This window comes from Antrostomus carolinensis, unplaced genomic scaffold (assembly GCF_000700745.2).
Source record: "Antrostomus carolinensis isolate BGI_N321 unplaced genomic scaffold, ASM70074v2 scaffold43718, whole genome shotgun sequence".
Classification (NCBI taxonomy): Eukaryota; Metazoa; Chordata; class Aves; order Caprimulgiformes; family Caprimulgidae; genus Antrostomus; species Antrostomus carolinensis.
The window spans coordinates 1-16,599 of NW_010334447.1; the positions used below are offsets into that span (position 1 = coordinate 1).

The 16,599-nt window shown below is 52.0% G+C and overlaps 1 protein-coding gene across 1 annotated transcript; it reads left to right on the forward strand.

Moving 5' to 3' along the window:
* Nucleotides 1–502: 502 nt before the first annotated feature.
* Nucleotides 503–15,798, forward strand: PEX6 (peroxisomal biogenesis factor 6; the record flags this gene model as incomplete). The annotated part of the gene is made up of 15 exons (XM_010174223.2): nucleotides 503–586; nucleotides 1,944–2,046; nucleotides 2,235–2,371; nucleotides 2,452–2,563; nucleotides 7,293–7,501; nucleotides 8,221–8,413; nucleotides 8,820–8,896; nucleotides 8,979–9,111; nucleotides 10,960–11,165; nucleotides 11,258–11,319; nucleotides 11,781–11,889; nucleotides 13,068–13,184; nucleotides 13,802–13,879; nucleotides 15,081–15,220; nucleotides 15,518–15,798. Coding segments are annotated over 15 exons (1,897 nt in total), but the record flags the coding sequence as incomplete, so codon positions are not given.
* Nucleotides 15,799–16,599: the final 801 nt, after the last annotated feature.

The window sequence follows — 16,599 nt, forward strand, 5'->3', positions numbered from 1 at the left end:
TGTAATGGGGCGTGTTCGTAACCCCAGTTTTCAGCTTTGAATGAAGTCGAGTAATCGGGAAAGTGGATGTGTTGCCATCTTCTCTGATGACACCTCACCTGCCCCCGAGCCGCTTTCATTTGGCTGTCAGGGCTTCCCGTTGGAATTACACAGAGGTGTTCCAGGGATAAGGAAGCTATTTTGTCTGGAAGAGACATTCCTTAATGACATTGATCTTCTATAACATTCCCAGAATTGAGTGTTGTAGAAATGGTTCCCCTTAGTAGTCTGGATGTGCCTACTCATATCCAGTGCATGCTAAATCCTTTAAGTGGCAGGGGGGGGGGGGGGGGGGGGGAAAAAATCCCTTCCAATCCCCGACATTCTGTGATTCTGTGAAAGGAGCGAGTCAGTATGAACAGCTACATGATTTTCTTGTGAAAACACAGCATGAGGCAGGGAGGACACACAACCAGAAGGATTTACCCTCGTTCACTGGTGAAACTCCCTGTTTTTTTTGTAGGCTTGTCCAGGAGGGTGACATCCTGTGTGTTCCAACATTTGGATGTGCTGAATTTTTAGAAGTAAATGCAGACAAGTTCCTAAGGTAGGTGGCAACAAACTGTGGCTCTGTTACATGGGTACTGCCAAAGAAAAGATAGTTTTCCGCTATTTACTCTTGAAACAAGACAGTTTATTCCGTTCTTATCTGTCCCTGGAGTTTAGAGTTTATCTGCTTCTCATTTTAGGGGGCAGAGGGAAATGTTTTTGCTGGATTATGGAGGGCTGCAGCTAAGAGGGAGACTTCCCTTAGCTCACTCAACTAGTCATGGAGGGAAGAAAGGAAAGAGAGAGAGAGAGGAACTGGTGGGGTCAAAGACTGCAGAGGAGGAAGGGGTGGCCTGAGGACAGCCAGTGCCACATAAAGAGAGCAAAGTGGAAGTTGGACTTGTCGATGTGTGACAAACAACAAAGTAAATGTCAACCCTTATAGTTAGTGTGAGAATAACTTTGTTTGGTCACCAATCCTGCCTGCCTTGGTTCTGCTCACGTGGCTTTGAAACAGGTCTGTGCTCAGTGAGAGAAAGGCACCTTTGTGCCAGAGGAGGGGTGTGTGCAGCGGGATTTGGCTGGGTTAATTGAAATGCTTCGGCTGTGTCCCTGAGGGACCTGCTGCAGGTAACTGAGGTGTGTGGTGTGAAGAGTAGCCTTGAATTGTTCATGCAGGAGGTGCCAGCAACATGCAGGAACGCTGCTCAGCGCTGCTATGTATTTTAAAATTGAATAGTTTTATAGCACTGTACAGTGAATATTTTCCAGGCTGTTTCTCAGAGGGAGGCAGGACCATAGAAAGCACAAATCTTCTGTTTGTGGACTTACATATATTAGCCCTGTGGCAAGCCAGAGAAGGCAGCAGAGTCCATGGCACCTCAAGAGCTTGGCACTGGGTTGTTGTGCAAGTGGTCTGATTATTCAGAGGGTGGAGAAAACCCTGGAAGAAAACTCTGCAGATTCCTTAATCTGTCCAGTGGGATATCAGTGTAGGAAGAAGTGTTTTCCTGCGAGGTGTGCAGGGCTGGATGCTGGCAAGATTCTCATGGTATTTGGGTAAGTCCGAGCCTGCAGCCTAGAGGACTCTGCACTGTAAGGTCTTATACACTGCAGGGGAATCTCTGTGGAGCTGTAGTGAAGGCAGCGATGGCAGGAGGGAGAATGTCTTGAGCTCTTAGATAGAGGCAGTAAGGGTAGTACAGCCATACTTGTGGGCTGAGGCCACCAGCAGAAGCTGTAACTGTTGACAGACCTGTACAGTGGGGTCTGTAAGGGATCCACGGGGGTCCTGGGAGTTGGCAAGAACATCTCTGCTTACCTGTGCCTTTCAGCTCTCTTCTTGTTGACAACTGTGTTGTTCCTACCTTCAAGATCTTGACTCAACAATTCAAACTGGTTGGTTTTTCCCTTAGGTGGCCAGAGCTTTACTTCAAAGTGAGGAAGACTTTAGGCGTGGTGGAAGGCGAGCAGTCTGAGGGTTACCTGGTGGACACCCAGAACACCTCTCTCTACCTGGTAAGGTGTCAGTGGAGAGCAGGGAGGGTGTACAGGAGATCTGAGGTTGCACTATGGATGACAAAGGTGCCTCTGGAGGCTTGTGTCTCCTGCCATTGAAAAACAGCATTTCATGACAGACTTTGTCACCTGGTGCCTGTCTTTTCTCAGGCAGTGTTCCACAGAGTGCTGTTTTCCCTTCCTCACAGGTGGGTTCAACAAACAGCGCTGTCCCCTCTGCCCCAGCCTATAACAGCCATGAGTTCTGGAGCAGTTTGTCTCCTGCTGGACTTTCTGATGTCGTGAAGCAGCTCTGTGATGCTCTTGGGCCTCACCTGACCAGTCGGTGAGTTAGAATTCCTGCTCGCAAGCCCCAGGAGAGCTGGAACCCTCCTGGTCACCAGGAGAACCGCCTCTGTGTTACAGGGCAAGTACACTGAGCGGGGCCGGCAGCGTTCTCCTCTCAGGACCAAGTGGCAGTGGGAAACTGGTGGCTGTCAAAGCTGTGTGTAGCTGCCTCAACCTTCACCTCTTCAAGGTAATTCCTCCTGTGGTCAGTTGATGGGTGGATTTACAACATACAAAGGATGATGTAAATGTTCTTTAAGTTAGCCATGCTAACAACCCTCCTGCAACCGTGACACGAGCCTACCCAGAGGCTGTTCCTGTGCGTGCCTGCAGACAAAAGGAGTCCAAGTGTGCTGAGCTTAGCAGCTCCCTCTGGCATGGATTATGACTGCTGGTGGGCAGAACCTCAGGGCAACCATTTGGATCAGCCTAAAGGTGTGCCTAGCCCCCTGGCTCGTGTCTGAGACTGCCCAGTAACAGATGCTCAGCATAAGCATGAAGAGATCTTTCCTCTGGCCTGTACCCTCCAGTGCTCCGGGATTAGGAATTTAGAGATCTCTTGGCCCAGGGGGTGTGTTTGTACCTTTCTTTACTGACTCTTGCTATTATTGCTGTCAGGCTGATGTACTTTACAGATGCTGCAATACACAGTTGTATTTCATCAGACTGCCTTCCTGTCATTTGATAGGGCATTGAATTGATACTGTACCCCAGAGGCTGGCAGTAACTAAAATAGACTGAGAGAAACTGGAGAGGTGATGAGGGCAGGAATTGCAGTGGCACTGGGTGTTTTAAATTGTCCCCACATAGGCTGGGTTAAAGGCATGTTGGTAAGTGAGGCAGAGGTGATGCTGAGATCTTCTGTGGCTGGGTGGGAAGCCTAGAAAAGAAATGCAGCCCTTGGTTTGATAACAGCATGTGAGCCAGATCTGGTTAAAAATCTCACAGCCTGTAGAAGAGCTGCCCTGTAACTGTGTTCACCTTCACTATCCCCCTCCACCCCCTCAAGAACAAAAAAGCCCCCAGATCTTCCATAGCAGTGCTTGGCTTCTGCAAGGGGAACAACATCAAAATTAGGTTTCTTTCGAAAGAAAGAATCAACCAAGAGAAGGAATTGTTACATCTGCTGCGGAGGTGAATGAAGGATGCCGCTCCACAACACGAGGCCACTGCATAGATCATGTTGGCATGGGCTTGAGAAAATTAAATGGAAGATAAAAGAGATGAACAGCAGGGAAAGGGCAGTTGCAGGAAACAAGAGGTCTCCTTCAAAGGGCACAAACCTGTAGCAGGTTAGAGTGAAGGACAGAGTTAGCACAGTCTGGGATGACTTCACTGCTCATGAAGAATCCATGTAGTTTTTGCCACAGGAAGTCCTGTCCTGTAAACCTTCAGAAAATTACTTGAAGATGTTGCCAAGTTACCTGTGGGGCAGGTAACTTGACCAACACAGTCTGCTTGGGTTTTGAAAAGGCTCTTCGGGAAACTGAGTGGTGGTGGGATGTGAGTGAAGGTCCTGGCATGGATAAAGTGCTAGTTAAATGTGGGATGGGAATGGGGTGGGAATGGGATGGGATGGGAATGGTTGGTGAGTCTTCACAATGAGCAGCGGAGCTCTGCAGGCATCTGTGCTGGGAGCTCAGAAATGACCTGGGAAAGGGAGTGAACTGTGACATGATGGTTTCTTGGTGAGTTATTAAAGGTAAGAGACAAGGGAGACAGACTGTCCTTGGACTAGAGGAGAGCTTTAATGAGACCAAGTGACTGAGCAGTAGAATGGTGGGTAAAATTCCCTGTGGTTAGTTGTACATGGCAAATGATAGATTTCAAGCTGACTGTCACCAGTCAGTATCAAGAATTTGGTTTTATGTCAATGACTCCATGAAAACTTGGGCTCTGTTCTCCATAAATGTCAAAAATCAGATCATATTTTAGGAAACACGCTTGAGAGTCGGTGCTGCTGCTGGGCAGATCTGTGTCTTGCCACAGCTTGAATGGTTCTGGTCTCCCCATCGCAAAAGCCTAAAGCTGAACTGGAAGAATTCAGAGAATGCTGTGGAAGATCAGGGGTCTAGACCAGTGTCTGTGTGGTGAACAGCTGGATAGGCTCTTCAGCTTGAAAAACAGAGAACTTGGGAGAGAGCTTGATAGAGGTTTACAAGATCCTGAGTGGTCAGCAGAGAGTGGAAAGTGTTTCCTTTTCTCTGTGCCAGAACGCCTGGGGTTGACAGGTGAAGTGGGTGGGAAAAGGTGGGCTGAAGGAGATGGGTCTTTGGGCAGGTAAGAGTATTTGGGGTGGAAATCTACTGTTATGAAACCACACCTGACTGGGAAAATCCCTTTTGGTGGGAATGGCAGGTGCCTGGAAGAGTACTGAGGGGAGAGGGTTGTATATGCTCACCTTGATCTTACTCTTTCTTAAGCAGCCACTTGTGTTCATGCTTGGGGACAAAATAAATGGACTAAATGGACTCAGTCTAAACCAGTACAGCCATTCCTAAGTTCTTATAGCTGTGGCTGTACTGGGTAAGCTTCTTGGCCAGAATGAGGTCTAGCCCCTGTCTCTGTCCAGCATTGGAGGTTCTGGGCACCGAGGCAGGTTTCACTGACTTGTTCAAAGTACTGTTTTCCTTCTAGATGCTCCTTTTGTTCATTCTGACAGTCTGGGTATATCCTACAAATTCTTTAATCTCCTTGAATCTGTAGAGTTATGTTTGCAAAAGTGAGAGGACTGGAAGTCAGATGGTGACTTTTCTAGGACAGTTTCTAAAACCCTGAAAGGACTTGGAAGAAGAAGAGAGATGGAAAGATGAGAGCTGGAAGGTTCCTTTTTGAGGAAGGAAAACATAAGCTTGCTCCTTTTTTTTGTGGGTATTTTTAGAATAAACTCACAGAAAACAAGCTGAGTGTTTTGGATATTTGGGTTTTCTTCTTCCATTTGGAGGTTGGGTCAGATGACATGACTTTATTTAACTCTTCTTTTCTCTCCAAGTAAAGCCCTAACAGCGGGTCAGTGGGGATGGTAGATACAGCCTTGGCCAGCTGTTGTGCAGCTCATCTTCTGGACATGATCCTTACTGGTGCTGAGCTCTTACTCTTCTGCAGATGCACCATAGCTCTTGGGATCCAGTGCAGGATTGCAGAGACTTCACAGTGCTTTCAGGCTCATGTATAGGATGTGTTTGGGAGCATTGTCATGTCCTGGCAGGTGGCCTCAGGTTCTAGTGTGATGTGCAAGGCTACAGCTCCGGTTTTGGCCTTGTGTGCTACTTTCAAAGACTAGCTCTCTTACTGTTGAAGCCAGAGGTACTTGCTGTCCATCTTATTCTCCTAGCCCAGATTTTACATTCTCCCCTCCTGTTCTCACTTACTGCAGTGCTTAAATTACCATTCCACCTTCTCTTCCCTTCCTCTGACTGTTCTGCCTGCTGTCCTACCAGGACACAGTAATTCTTCCACACTGTAATCTCCACTACTTGACAATCAGCAGGTTTCTGTCCTTTCTCTCTGCCCCTCCGTCCTTGCGTACAGACACTGCTGCCATTTGGCTGTGCTGCCACAACCTGAACTCCTGGGGTTTTTGGGTTTTTTTTTCCTATAGGACATGGAGCACCAGAGTTCCTCTGCTCTCTGTCCCCATCCTTACCCTTTATATCAGCTCTTGAGGCTGTGGCATTCTCCTTGCTCCAAGCTACCCTCTCCAAGGGTGAGGCTGAGGGAATCCCAGAGACGGTTTGGCTCTCCCTGTGTGACCTTGCAGCACCAGGAGGCAGCACTCTCTGTTTTCGTTCAAGCTGCTGTTCAAGGCTCACCAGTCAGCCCTCCCTTTTGGATGACTTCATCAAGTGTTTGCTTTCTAAACAGCGTCTGGGCCTCTAGCCACCTCTAACTTTTTTTTTTCCCCTTCCTTACCTTCTCCTCTTGCACTTTGAGCCTGTGCAGCATTGGGTTGAACAGTTTCCTGAGCCTCCCTCTCCACTCTTTGCACTGTTTCTTCGAGACACCTTGTTCTCCCTGTCTTGGCCTCTTTCACAGCTCTCCCATCCCTTCCAGCTTGGGTTGCTGAGCCGTGACATCCATTGTATCAAATTCTCTCATTCCTTGGCCTCACCTCTTTCAGACAAGACCTTTCTGCCCCCCTCACTTCCTGCAGAAAAGCAACAAGCAGACATTTTTCCATGCCAGAGAGCCCTGAATGTGTCTATTTTGAATATGTCCTGAATGTGTCTATTTTATATCCCTGGGAAACATCCACATAGATCTCCTTTCACAGAATCACAGAATGTTAGGGATTGGAAGGGACCTCAAAAGATCATCTGGTCCAATCATAGAATCATAGAATCACAGAATCACAGAATGGTTAGGATTGGAAGCGACCTTAAAGATCACCTAGTTCCAAACCCCCCGCCATCAGCAGGGACACCTTCCACTAGACCAGGTTGCTCAAAACCTCATCCAACCTGGCCTTGAACACTTCCAGGGAGGGGGCATCTACAGCTTCTCTGGGCAACCTGGGCCAGTGTCTCACCACCCTCACAGTGAAGAATTTCTTCCTAATATCTAATCTAAACCTGCCCTCTTCCAGCTTAAACCCATTTCCCCTTGTTCTGTCACTACCTGCCCTTATGAAAAGTCCTTCCCCAGCTTTCTTGTAGCCCCTTCAGGTACTGGAAGCTGCTATAGGATTGCCCTGGAGCCTTCTCTTTTCCAGGCTGAACAGCCCCAACTCTCTCATAGGAGAGGTGCTCCAGCCCTCGGATCATCCTGGTGGCCCTTCTCTGGACTTGTTCTAGCAATTCCCCAGTTCAGCTGTGAATTGCTCATGAAAAGCTTTGTGGAAGTGAACATTGTCCTGGATCCCCTTGCTGTCTGTGTTGCAACCTCTACAGACTGTGTGTGTTGTGTGGTCTGTCTCGCAGGTCGATTGTGTTAGTTTGTGCAGTGACACCAGTGGAGCCACAGAGGAGAAGGTACAGGTGGCCTTTGCCCAGGCCCAGCAGTATCATCCGTGTGTGCTTCTGCTGAAAGATATCGAGGTGCTTGGCAGAGACCGCGACAGGCTAGGAGAGGACCCCAGGGTCATCGCTACTCTGAGACAGCTGCTGCTGGATAGAGACCCAGCGCTGAGGTAAGGTCCCTGCACGTTTGCTGTGGGCATCTGAGGTGATTGTTTGCTTCTGCCGTTCCTAGGGCAGTGGTCACCATTGCATCGAGGTGACTGATTGCTAACGTGCCCTGTTTTATTTTTAACCTGGTGGACTTTCTCCCAGACTTGCTTTGTTTATTTCAAAGGGCACTGGTTCTTCCAGCTTAGAGGCAGAAGGAATCAGGAAGCTTTGCTGTCTGAAGCTGGTTTCTGAGTTCAGATGAGCAAAAGTGGCGTGTCACAGCCATGCCAAGGGTCTTGGGAACCCTGGAAGGGAGTAGGACCCCAGGAGAATCTTGAGGCTGATGACAAGTACCAGGGTGCAGGGAGGGAGACATCAAGTGAAGAAATAAGATGTAACTTGAAGGGCCTTGACTTGGAGACAGAGCTCACAAAGGAGTTCAAGGGCAAGCTGGAGGAGAGTGGCTGCAAGACACCTTGGCCAGGATCTGCACATTTCTCAGAGGAAAGGCTCGCCATTAGAGAGTGACTTGGCATGGGTGATGGCAGTGTAAGAGGGAAGAGTCCAACATTCAGGGTCAGGTTGGGTGGGGCTCTGAGCAACCTGATCTAATTGAAGATGTCCCTGCTCATTGCAGGGGGGTTGGACTAGATGAGCTTTAAAGGTCCCTTCCAACCCAAACCATTCTGTGACTCTATGGTAGAGCTAAGACCATGCACTGTCCCCCTTTTCTCAACAGCCACCCTGTCCTGGTGATCGGCACAACCTGCAGGCCCCAGGATGTTCCTACAGACGTGCAGACTGCTTTCCTTCATGAGGTGAAAATCGAAGCCCCTTCAGAAGAGCAGAGGAGGTTGATGCTGAGTGTGCTGACTGCCAGTCTGCCTCTGGGCAGAGAAGTGAGCCTGTCCAAGCTGGCCCGCAGGACTGCAGTGAGTGAAACCACAGCAGCACGTGGGGATGGGCAGGCTGGGAGTGCTGGGCCAACCTCTGCTACCTGGCCGTGGAGCAAGGTGGCGATTCCCAGAGCCCAGTCAACTTCAGTGGTTAACCCTGGTCCTCAGACATCACCTTTAACTGCAGATTTCTAGTGCCTAAGGACTGCACACCTTTGCAGAGGTGTCGGCTGATGCTCAGCTCTGATAGAACACAGAGCAATAGGAAAAAAAAAGGGAAGGAAAAAAAAAAGGGAAAAGACAGAGAAGCTAGAAACTTAAACCAGGGCACAGAAGCTCAAAGAACAGCTCTGCGAGGGTTTTCTTCCCCGTACACCTTTCATGGCCTAGCTGGAGCTGTGGCCAAGGACTGAACTGATGCTGTTTGTTTCCACATTCACAGGGTTTTGTGCTGGGAGATTTCTGTGCCTTGTTGTCCCACAGCAGCCGGGCTGCTTGTACCCGCATCCAGGCCTTGAGGTAGCACAGGAGGCAGGAGGTGGGGGAGGGCAGAGGCTGCAGCCAGCAGAGCTCAAGTCCTTCCCTTCTCTTTCCTCACCAGTTTTCCAGGCGGACTGAGTGAGGAAGTGGAGAGGGATTTTTGCACCGCTGGGTTCCCAGTGCTTGAGGAGGATTTTAATGCTGCACTGGACCAGCTGCACGAGGCCCATTCGCAGGCAGTGGGGGCCCCGAAGGTAGGATGCTGGGGCAGGGGAGGGGGGTTGGCTCTCTAGAGCTGTATGGCTCGAGGTACCTCTCACAAACCTTCACCAAATGCACGTGACTTCTGCTGTGTCCTTCCACAGATTCCCGCAGCCTTGGGTGGGAAACAGTCTCACTGTGGGCTTTCCTCCACTAGTGCTTTTCACCCTCTTGGCTTTGAACTTGGTCAGGGAAGGCTGAGAGGCTTTCAAGAGGCTGGGGCATAAGCTGGTGAGGGTGTTTCCCCATGTGTGTGAGAAGCCTTATACTTGATCCCTGGTCTCAGATGCTGCTTGAGCTTTTCTAACAGCTGAACAGTTTGAAGAGCTGCGGGTTTTTCAGGGAAAGGAACATGGTGTGTCAGAGAAAATCAGCAGAGTCGGCTTCTCGGGAGGAGTGTGATCTGCCCCTGGCAGCTCGGCACCCAAGGAAACAGCACCTGGAGTGATGGGTTTTGCTGTGTAACGTGGTGTTAGGACCGAGTGAAGTGACTGGAGCCTCTTCTGCACACCCTTGAGTGCGAATGGCTGAGCTCGGCGCAGGACAGGAAACACTGGCCTCGGAGCAGTTATTCTGGCCCCTTCCCCAGCCACCCACGTGCTGTCCTGCCCTAGCAGGGTGACACCTTGCTGGTGTCATCACCCAGGAGCTGCGCTGAGACTTCATTCATTCATAAATTCACTAGAGATGAAAATGAGCTCTGCTTTGAGGCGTGTTTGCCAAGTTCACTACAAGACGAATGATAATCACAGAGCGTGCTCAGCAGCGAGATGTGTGAATGGGAGCTAATTTTTTTTTGTATTTTACAATCCTTTATCAACTTGTTAGCAATTGGCTGCAGTTCAGAAAGCCCATTAGCAGACCTGGATACTCTCAATGTACTTAACTTTCAATTCCCTGCTTGCATTTTCCGGGTAGTCACACATTTGTTTGTAGTTAAAACTCAAGCCTCCTAGGGAGAACTAATTCCAAACCTCCAGTTGGTAGCAGTCTCTGCAACATGTTCTCAACTTAGGATGTTCTCCCCTGAAAACAGCTTTGCTGCAGTTCTCCAGCTCCCGTGCTCATGTCTGTAGAGCTTTTTCAAGTGAGGCAGGATAAGCGAGAGTGCAGGGGAGAGGGCAACTCTTCCACTCATCAGCACTGGAGAAGGAGGCCTGTGATGCCTGTGACCTTTTGCTTTAAAAGATTGTTTGTTTTTTTTTTCCTGGAAATCCTTATCTTGTCTGACCTGATTTTCCTGGTGGACTCACTGGACAGCTGGAGAAAGAACATGAGATAACATCATCTCAAGTAGTGAAGAAAGGAGAGCCATATTAGCTGAGGGGGAAAGAATTTTGCTCTGGCCTATTTTTAAACTCCCCGTTTGTGCTGGCACCTGTTCCCCACCCAGCCAGCAGCTGGGGGAAGTGTTCTGGGGCTTTGCTTTCTCTGTGCATTCCCAGGAGAGCTGCTCTGACTCTCAGAAGGATCTGTCATGCAGACTCTGGCATTACTGCTGTTTCTAAAGCTGTCAGCAGAGCAGCAGCATCCTCTGAGATGGTTTTGCTCAGCGTAAAATAATGCAAGCAGCGTGGCTCACCCCTCTCAAGTTTGCTCTTTCCTCTCTTTGTAATGATCCCTTGCATATTTGCAGTTGACTCCATCCCTATCTGCTTCTTGTAAGCATCCATGGACTTTGTTCTGGCATCCCCCCTTCCAAAAGCAGCTCGTTTTCTGTACAGTGTCCTCCAGGATGTCTGTCTCCCACATCCTCCTTCACATGGCAGAGGTTCCTAGTAGCCCAGGCCTGCTCAGGGCTTGGGAAGAAGTGCTGACAGGGACTCTTCTTCTCTTGGCAGATCCCCTCTGTGTCCTGGCAGGATGTTGGTGGGCTCCAGGAGGTGAAGAAGGAGATCCTGGACACTATCCAGTTGCCCCTGGAGCACCCGGAGCTACTGTCACTGGGTCTGTGCCGCTCTGGTCTGCTGCTGTACGGGCCTCCAGGGACAGGGAAGACCTTGCTGGCAAAAGCTGTGGCAACCACGTGTGCCATGACATTCCTTAGGTGAGGAGTGGGGGGTCATGCTGCAGGGCTGGCTTTCTCCTGGCAGTGGATGGACATGCTCTAACTGCCTCCCTCTTCTCCCTGCCCCACAGCGTGAAAGGGCCAGAGCTCATCAACATGTACGTTGGGCAAAGCGAGGAGAACGTGCGTAACGGTGAGCAGATGCCTCCTGCTCCTGCATGTGGGAAGAGATGAGGCTCTTGTGTGGTGCTGGGGAGGAAGGAGGTGGTGCTTAAGCCCCTCTTCCCAGCTCCCACCCACAGCTGCCAGCAAGGACATGAACCCGACTGTCTCCTACACCCAGTCTGTTCTCTGCCTCACTGCAGCTTCCCCTTCTCCTCTCTCTGTTCCTGTCACTCTTGTTTCTGGTGGGACAGCAGCCCCTCAGAGGCACAGCTGAGCCTCACAGCTCATCGTGCTGGGTGCTGCCTGTCCCTGCCTGTCCTTGCCTGTCCCTGCTCCCACTGAGCCCCTCAGGCAGGAGCAGTTGTTGGTGTTGAGGCAGTGGGCAGCTGGTTTCCATCCACAGCTTTTCCCTGCTGATGATGTAGCGGGTCCTGCTGCTGTTGACTGCTCCTCCAGGTCTTTCTCACCTTTTGTGCTGTCTCCTCCCAGTGTTTGCCAGAGCCAGGGCAGCTGCTCCCTGCATTATTTTCTTCGATGAACTGGATTCCCTGGCCCCCAGTCGTGGGCGGAGTGGAGATTCAGGGGGTGTCATGGACAGGTGAGTGAGTATCCTGCATCCTTGGGAGAGCAGCAGACCTGCCTCAGCCGGGGGAGATGCACAGGATTGCCCTGTGAGGCAGAGCCCATCCCAGCTCTTTCTCTCTACTTTTTCCCTCCCTGCTCCCTTCAGCTCTTCTGCATGTCCCGTCTCCTCTCTCTGGACATTGGTGTTGCTGTTTGCATTGCTGCAGATTCCCGATTGCCCAAGCTTGTTGTGCAAACATTTGGTTAACACAGAGTCTCCTCCAGCTGCTTCTGTGGCTGCCAACTGCTCCCTTTGGCCTCTCCAAGGTCATCCTTTGCACCTCTGCCGTGCTCTCCTCCTGTTAGCTGCTGTTTCCCTGTGGTGGGAAAACTTACAGCTGCCTCTGGTAGAAGCAAATTGTGTACAGTTTGGAGATAACCAGAGACAGGATTATTTCCTTCAGAGCTGATAGTCCCCGTGCAATCTTTCTCTCCATCCATGAGGGGTTCTGCAATGTTTTCCAGTGACACAATTGTGCTCCCAGTATCCATCTTCACACACACAAACCAGCAGCTGTGGAAGGGGCTGGGTATGGTACCCACTGGTTGCCTCAGGTGATCCCAGAACCTGGTGGAGATATGCCCGTTCCAGGAGGTCTGTGTGCTGCTGTGCTGCCAGAGCAGCTTAAGCTTCGTGGCTGCAGAACTAGACCTGCAACGTGTGCCATTCACTGCCCTGAGGACTGGTGGGCAGGGTCACTGGACTGCCAGGGTGTCCCCAGCATGGACTGGCAGGGCAGTACCACACAGCGGGGAGAGTTGGGACCAGGCAGCATGTCCGAGTGGGGAACCTGAGCCGTAGCCATGTGTGACTGCTGATGTTTGGTCTCTGCTGCCAGTGTCTGATAACAAGTCTAAGCACATGTGGCCACCCCAAGAAGGGTTCAGAGCCAAGCACAGGCCTGAAGGACTGTCTTGGTACCAGGGGTTTGCACTCACTTTGCAATGAGCCCACAGGCTCACTGGCTTCCCCCAAACAGAGAAGGCTGGATGGCTGCATCAGAGCTCTTCAGGGAAGAGAAATGTGAGCTGAAGTCCAAGCCATGGACCTGCCAGTGGCCTCACTTATTCCTCTTTTCGTTTGGTGGCTGAGGGTGACCGTGGGTGACTTGCCAAGGCCTGGTTGTGAGTATCCTGTCTTGCTCCTTGCAGAGTTGTCTCACAGCTCCTGGCTGAGCTTGATGGCCTTCATTCCACCAGAGAGGTGTTTGTCATTGGAGCTACAAATAGGCCTGACCTCCTGGACCCAGCTCTGCTCCGGCCAGGCAGGTATGTCCCATCCTACCCTGCCTTGCTCCAGGGTAGTTCCCCAGTGCTCCTCGGGCAATGATGAGCTGGACTGTGTCCCCAACATGTTCCCTCCACAGAGACTGTTCCTAAAGCCCACTGCCCCTGGCTTGTGGGGCAATGGGAAGCCAAGAGGAGGCCAGTGCCTGTGGCTGTAGCAGAAGCACCCCCGGGTCCTGTGTCCCCCCGCCACTCTGGTTATTGCCCCAGTAGCACAGTGGGGCAATTGGGGACCTGCTGTGGCACCAAACTGGTGGCAAGAATTGGTCCTTCAGGGCCTGTTCTGCAGAGCTGCCTCCCAGCATGTCCTCATGCCTGCAGCTTGCCCCATCCTGGGGCACGTCTTTGTATCTGCTGTTGTTGAACCTCCTGTTGCTCCTGTCAGCCCATTTCTCCAGCCTACCCTACCCAGCATCTGAAGAGCAGCCCTGCCCTCCAGCACACTGACTGCTCCCCCCCCCAAGCTTTGTGTCATCCATGAACTTGGCAGCAAAAGGAGCTGCCCCAGGGCCACCCTTCAGTTTCTGGTGCACTGGGCTGAGCACCAGTGGCAGGTTTGTCTTGGCCTGTTCTCAGCTGTCTCTCCTCTCCGCTGGCAGGTTTGACAAGCTGGTCTATGTGGGCATAAACGAAGACCGGGAGTCGCAGCTGCAGGTGCTGAGCGCCGTCACCAGGAAGTGAGTGACCCTGTGCTCTTGCAGCAGCCTTCTGCCACCCACCAGTGGGTCGCAGCCTTCCTGGGGTTGGTGCGTGGTGTGCTCCAGCTTGGCTTCGTGTCTGAGCCCTGGGGAGCACCTGAGTCACTGACCCACAGCCAGCAGGTAGGGGAGGAGGATGGGGCAACTTCCAGAAGCAGAACTGGAGCTGGTTTTCCTCCAAGATGGGAGCAGCTCAGCTGGCTGTGCAGGTGGAGAGGTTGGTAGAGTTCTCCAGTCATCATCCCCACATGCTCTTCTTGAGGAGCTCTGACAGTGTGATGAGACTGCAGTGCACCAACATGGCAGGGAGCTCCCGTTTGCTTGCCACAGGAGTTCCCCTAGCACATCTCCTGCTGTTTCCAGGTCCAAGGGTGCAGGCAGCTCTGTTTGTCTCACTGTCTCTCCTCCTGTGACACTGAGAGTGTTCTGAGTGTCTTTCCAAACACTGGTTGTGTGCAATCACTGAGCAGTGAGGTTTGGCTGCTTCCCCAGCTGCTCCAAGCTCCTGAGAGCATTTCTGGAGGAAGAAAAGGAAGTCCTGCCCTTCAGGTGCAGAGGTACCACCCCTCACAGCTGGGTGAGCACCTGTGAATCGGCCTCTGCAGGGACTTTCTGTCATGGATAGCTGTGATCACTGCTGCCTTTGACGATGAGTGAGCAGGAGAGGCGAGAGTGTGGGCTGGCTGCCACAGTGTGTGGCTTGGCAGTCGTGCCCTCCGGCACTGCTGGTGCTGAAGGAGGCTCGCTGTCTGCAGCGTGGCTGCCACAGGATGGGTCGGTGTTACAGTGGTTTGTACCGTCTGTAATTAAACATGTTCTTATCCAGCCCTGGCTCTAGGGTGTTCCCAGCCATGTGGAACACTTAATTTCTCTGAGTGAGTACTCAAAGTTGCCTTTGATCCTGCTTAGCAAGAGAGAGGACCACGCTATGGGGACGTTTCAAAGAGAAGTGACTGCACTGAAAAAACAAACCAACCACCACTTTGGAATTTTCTTTTTGGAGCGTGCAGAGCAGCTAACCATGGGGCTTCCCATTCCCTCTGCCCACCATGGGGTCTCTGATTCCCTCTGCCCACCGTGGGGCCTCTGATTCCCTCTGCCCAGTCACGCTGGCTGCCGCGTCTCTCCTGCTCTGTTTTTCTCTGTGGCTTTTACACCTGCAGTTTTTTTCTCTTGGCAGATTTAAATTGGATCCTTCTGTGAATCTCACCACCATCCTAGAAAAATGCCCGTCTCAGCTGACAGGAGCCGACATCTACGCCCTGTGCTCGGACGCCATGATGTGCGCTGTCAAACGCAAGGTGGAATGGATCGAGGAAGGTAGGAGCCCACCCCCTCCATGTCCCTTGGGGACAGAGAGGAGAGTGACCACTACCAGGAACTGGGCTTTGTGAGAAGAGCCTCGATGGCTTTGGGCCCATGGGCAACTGCTGGCCTCTGGGTTACTGGCGGGCAGTTTCTGTGGGCATGATCATCTTCACTTCCAGTGCTTGGCCCCAGGGGGAAGGAGAGATACACAGGTTTTCCTTCCATTGTCCAGCGGCTGGAGAGGGGGCTGTTGGATCTTGCCCCTGCGCTTGGCTCTCAGCCTTTTCCTGTTCCCTTTCTCTCATGCAGGGCTGGATACCGAGAGCTCTGCTCTGATCCTGACCATGGAAGACTTCCTGCAGGCTGCTGCGAGGTTGCAGCCGTCGGTCTCTGAGCAGGAGCTGCTCAGGTACAGACTCATCCAGCAGAAGTTTGCTGCCTGTTAATGCTCAGCAGAGCTGGGACTGGAGGAGGGATGGGGATGGTGTGCTAAGGGGTGTGAGAGAACAGGTGCAAACAGGCACCCACCTGCTCTTCTCTGATGTCTCTTGCTTGGGACCCCCTTCTCTTGAGCTTGGATGGAGAAGTGGCTGTGCAGTTTTTTTTGGGCCTGGTGGAGGTGCTGCTCTGCTCAGCCAAGCTACTGGTGGGTTCCGTAACGGTCTCCTGCATCTCAGGGATCACTTTGTGGCTGCTGGGAGCATACCAGGGTGACTACCCCACAGGGAGGAAACTGAGTCTCATGGTTGTGGGCAATGCAGGGGTGTCTCCATGGGGGACAGGGCATTGGTGGGGGGAGTGAGGCCCAAACTGCACTCAGTTTGGCCGCAAGAGCAGGGCTGGCAGCAGTTGGGGGTGTCAGCCCCCAGTGAGGGGTGCTGGCTGGAGGGCAGCAGGACATGGGGAACTGCTGCTGGTCTTTCTGAATAAATACAGGTTTTTGGCACTCGGTATTCACTGCCTGGCCTTAGCTCTTTGCTTGCTGATGGTGTCTGGGGGTTCAGGAGGGTCCCTGTGAGCTCCCAGGCCTGCTGGCCAGGGTCCTGCAGGTAGAGGGGGAGGACACCTGTGAAAAGTGGGGCCACCTTCATCTGCCTAAGGGTGCCAGAATGGCTGGAGGCCATGGTGGATGAAGAGAGGCTGAGGGAGTGGGGTTTGCTCAGGGCCTCTGCAGAGGGAGCCCAGTTCTTCCTGGAGGTGCTGTGTGGCAGGACAAGAGGCAAGTGCCAGCAAGGGACATTGCCACTGGATACGAGGGAAGACTTGTCACAGGGAGAGGGAGGGCTCCAGCCTTGGAAATACTCAACCCTTGGCTGGAGTAGCCCCGAGCTGGCCCGGAGCCCATGAAGTCCTGTCTCTCCTCCCTCTGCAGCCCGACAGCAGCTGCCATC